Below are 3,946 nucleotides of genomic sequence, written 5' to 3'. Positions count from 1 at the left end.
TGTTCCCACCCCCACAGAAGCATGATGCTCTGCTCCATAGAGGGAAACCATCACATGTTCCTCCACTCACTCAGTGCGGGGTTAGTTCTCTGAGATGGCACTCAGGCAGGCAAGCCACCTGGGAGACATTACAACTGTCGGGCCAGCCTCAGTTCTCCTGTTAGGGCTTAAGAAAGACTCAGAATTGAAGTGGAATAGGGAGATAAGACATTTGGCCCAATACATACAGGATCGTTGGAAATTAGGAATTTTTCTTATCCTCCTACACACACCGTTTGCCCCACACACCGACTGGAAATTCTACACAAGTCTTTGTACAAGAGAGCTTTGTCTTCCAAGGTACTTCTGGTTTTGAGAGAACTAGATAGAAGGGTCTGATGTGAACAATGACAAAATTTAATACTTAAAAAAATTACCTTAGCAAGCATTCTCCCCAAAGGAGGCAGATTCTGAGTTTTTCCCCTGAACTTGAGATGGTAGTGACCTTTCTTGCCTAGCCTCATGATCTCCTGCCTCTTAGGGCCAAGCCCAGCCACACGGTCTCTCCAGAGCTGGGCTTCGGAGCTGGATCACAGGGACTTTGGCAGCTCTCCTGCAGGCTCTGTACTGAAGACCAGAAACACGAGCCCTGATACCCCGTCTCTGCCATCAGAGAGCTCACTGCCAGAGGCATACAGGCCATGCTATATGCCTCACTCTGGAGAAAATGCGAAGACCGATATGGAAGGCTATGGTTTTGTTTACATTTTTAAAAAAAATCACTTATCTTGATTTTGTGTGTATATGTATGTCTGTCTGTCAGGGGACAGTCCACGACATGGCCAGGAACTGAACTCAGGTCATCAGGCTTGGCAGCGAGTGTCTTCGCCTAATGAGCCATCCCCAGGTTCATTGTTTTCTGAGATAGGGTCTTTAGCCCAGGTTACCCTTGAGCTCACTATCCTGTCTCATCCTCCCGAATCGTGGGACTAACGCATGCACCATCATGGCCAGCCTGTGACGTCTTTCTGGAATCTCAACAGTTTTGTATGTGCAACTGTGCGAGAATCCTTACTTGCCTGGACTCCGTGTGGAGGGGTCGCGTGTCCTTCACCTCTAGTGGCTAAGCAGAGAGAGCAAAGACAAAGTCTCAGTGGTGGGAGGGGTGAAGCAGAAGCTGCGTAGCTGTGGCAGCTCTTAACCAACACGCTCTGAGTGCCCACTGTGTACAGGTCACAGGGCAAGCTGGGAACTAGTGTCAAACTGATTTGCTACTAAATGGCAAAACTTGCAATAAAGTGACATGCCTCTGTCCTCAGTGGGCAAGGGTCAGTGCAAACATGGGCTTACACTGAGCCACACTGCCAGAGCTGGGCCTTGCTCGTGGCGCCTGGGACTGAATGGTGATGGCCAAGATGCGTATCACCCAGCATTTCTAGGAGAACTGATTTAAGGCTTTGCTGAGCACTCTAGACAAGGTTTTAAAACTCCTTTTATAACACTGTTTTTTTCCCCCTGTCGGAGCAGATATCTTAAAGTCTTTCTACACACATGCTGACCTGTGAGAATATAATCCTCCTGACAGAGACATTTACAGTATCCATCATTCAAACTTTATTTACAGTAGATATGAACAGTCCTTGTTGGCTGAGATGTTGCAGAGGCCACCTGTCATCAAGCAGTACACGGCTGCCCTCTCATCAAGCATCCCACCTCACGCGGGCGGCTGCACCTCACTCAAGCTGCTTGCTGCCCTCGGATTTCTGGTCCAGTCTGCTCCTGTTACTCTTCACCATGTAGATGAAATAGGCAAGCGTCTCTTTCTCATTCACTGGTATGTTCCTGAAGTGTCGGCTCACAGTCTACACAGGAGAAAAGACCAAAGTCCCTTAAGCTATGTGCAGATAGGGCCCTACTTCTTACACGCTGCAGAGAGGGAAGAGGGGTGGCCTGGCACGCAGACCTGCCAAGGCGCGGTAGGGTGTAGTGGGCCCAGAAGTGAACCACTGTGGCCCAGGACGGCACCAAGGCATGGATGTACTTCAGTAGCCATCCCTGGCATGACTTCAGCTACCCCGTGGTATAAGGAGCTGAGACTTCCTCGGTTGGCCAATTGCCACCAAGCCTTTCAGGCTCTGGAAGTAGACCAAAAAAAAAAAAAGAAAAAAAGGCTTTAAAAATTGTGTCAAGCTGGGTGTGGTGGTGAATGCCTGTGATCCCAGTGCTCAAGAGGCCAGACAGGTCAGGAGTCCAAAACCAGCCTCAGCTGCCTCGACCACACCANACACACACACACACACACACACACACACACACACACACACACACACACACACAAAACAAAATAAAAACCACCCCAAAATGTCAAATGAACAAACAGATATGTCTGGCCCCAAGAATTCCTCTCAGTGGGGAAGGCCGCCCCTGGAAGACTTCCAGTAGAGAGGAGGGCGCTCCCTGCTCACAGCCTGACTCTGCTGCTGTCTTAGCCCTGGAGAACACTGCCTCCTCTTCCCTACCCTTCTCTGTAGATGGCAGTGGCAAGCAGCAGAGCTGAGCCTCTCTCCTGGCGCTGCTGTTGCCTCTCTATGCAGGCGAGGGAGAGGCCGAAGTGGAGACAAGGCAGCCAGAGCCCAAAGGGAGCTGGCGGGCGGCAGCTTTTCAGTAAACCTGCATGCATGGGGGTGGTCAGGGCAGAAGAAGAAAAGACCTGGAAATAATAAATCTCCGGATTATGCTTTTCTTTCTCTGCCTCTCAAATTTTTTACAACAAAAGGCTGGCGAATCAAGAGGGATGAGGAAGCCAAGTAAGTATGTGCCGTGTATCTAGAAGGGAAACCGAGGCAGGAGGATCAGTTGAGCACAGCAGCACTGCTAGGTCACACACAAGGGAGGAAAGGAAGGTTGCTGACAGTGACTCACCATCAGACAGAAAAGTAAGTTAAAAACCAAACGAAGAAAACGTGTTCTTGGGGGCCGCTAATTATCTAAGAAAAGGCTTCCATTAATCAGAGGTCAAGGAAGTGTGTGTGGGAGGGAACACGGAGCTTGAAGGGAAAGCTCATTAGAAGATCTGTCATATAAAGAATCCTGGGTTTGCTTTTCATTACCCAAAGAGAACTCAAGCCCTAAACTTAAAGACACAGCGGATAATCACTTACACACCTGTAAGGCCTGACTATAGCAAGAACCTTGTACAAATGATGTCACAACTCAGAACCAGGAGTCCTCTCAGGTTGCCATGTGACTTTTAAAGCAAGTCCATCCCTCTGTGTGCATGGCTTCCTTTGGGGACTAGGGCTTTCCCTTCTGATGTGCAAAGCTCTTGATGGCCTGTGGGAGGGGTAGCTGGGACTCAAGAGTGTAGGCCAGGCCTCTCTGCTTTACCACCTACCTCTGCTAGCTGGGCCTTGTTGAAGCCTGGTCTGGTCTGCAGCTTATAGTGCCGTTTGTAACGTCGGAGAGTGTTCACCTGCAGCTGGAACAGATCAACCTGGGAAAGAGGAGAGAGAGTTATGTCTGTGCCCACCCTGCCTGGCATGCCCTAGGGAGGGCTGAGGAGGGAAGAAGTCAGAGACACTGTCCACCAGGGACTAGGGACTGGCAAGGAGGCCTAAGTGTGTGTGGAGAGGGCTCTGTGTGTATGGAGGAGGGAGGCTGAGGCAGAAGAGAGGCAGCAGTGAAGAAGAAGTGAGGAGGAGGGGGGGGGATGATTCTGAGTGGGCTGGGGCAGCAGGTGTGGGTTGGCATGTCCCAGGTTGGGGGTGTGGGGTGCGTCAGGGTGGAGCTGGGTGGGCTGGAGGGAATGGGGAGCTGCAGCACCAGCCTTCTAGTGAGCAGACTGCAGCCAGTGCTAAAGGACACCAGCGTATCTAGGAAGGCCAGTGCTAAAGGACACCAGCGTACCTAGGAAGGCCAGTGCTAAAGGACACCAGCGTACCTAGGAAGGCCAGTGCTAAAGGACACC

At 50.9% G+C, this 3,946-nt stretch overlaps 1 protein-coding gene across 1 annotated transcript in view; it reads right to left on the bottom strand.

Annotated features, from left to right (window-relative positions):
* Nucleotides 1-1,569: 1,569 nt before the first annotated feature.
* The window catches only part of Sap30l (SAP30 like), an 8,658-nt gene continuing 6,281 nt past the window's right edge, over nt 1,570-3,946 (bottom strand). Inside the window, exons 3-4 of the mRNA XM_021212974.1 lie at nt 3,374-3,472; nt 1,570-1,841 (exon numbers count right to left, since the gene is read on the bottom strand). Coding sequence (XP_021068633.1) covers nt 1,713-1,841; nt 3,374-3,472 — 228 coding nt within the window. The 3' untranslated portion in view covers nt 1,570-1,712. The remainder of the gene's footprint in view (nt 1,842-3,373; nt 3,473-3,946) is intronic.

The sequence above is a fragment of the Mus pahari genome, chromosome 14 (assembly GCF_900095145.1).
Source record: "Mus pahari chromosome 14, PAHARI_EIJ_v1.1, whole genome shotgun sequence".
Taxonomy (NCBI): domain Eukaryota; kingdom Metazoa; phylum Chordata; class Mammalia; order Rodentia; family Muridae; genus Mus; species Mus pahari.
Note: the sequence above shows the minus strand (reverse complement) of the source record. Positions and strands in the feature narration are given on the sequence as shown.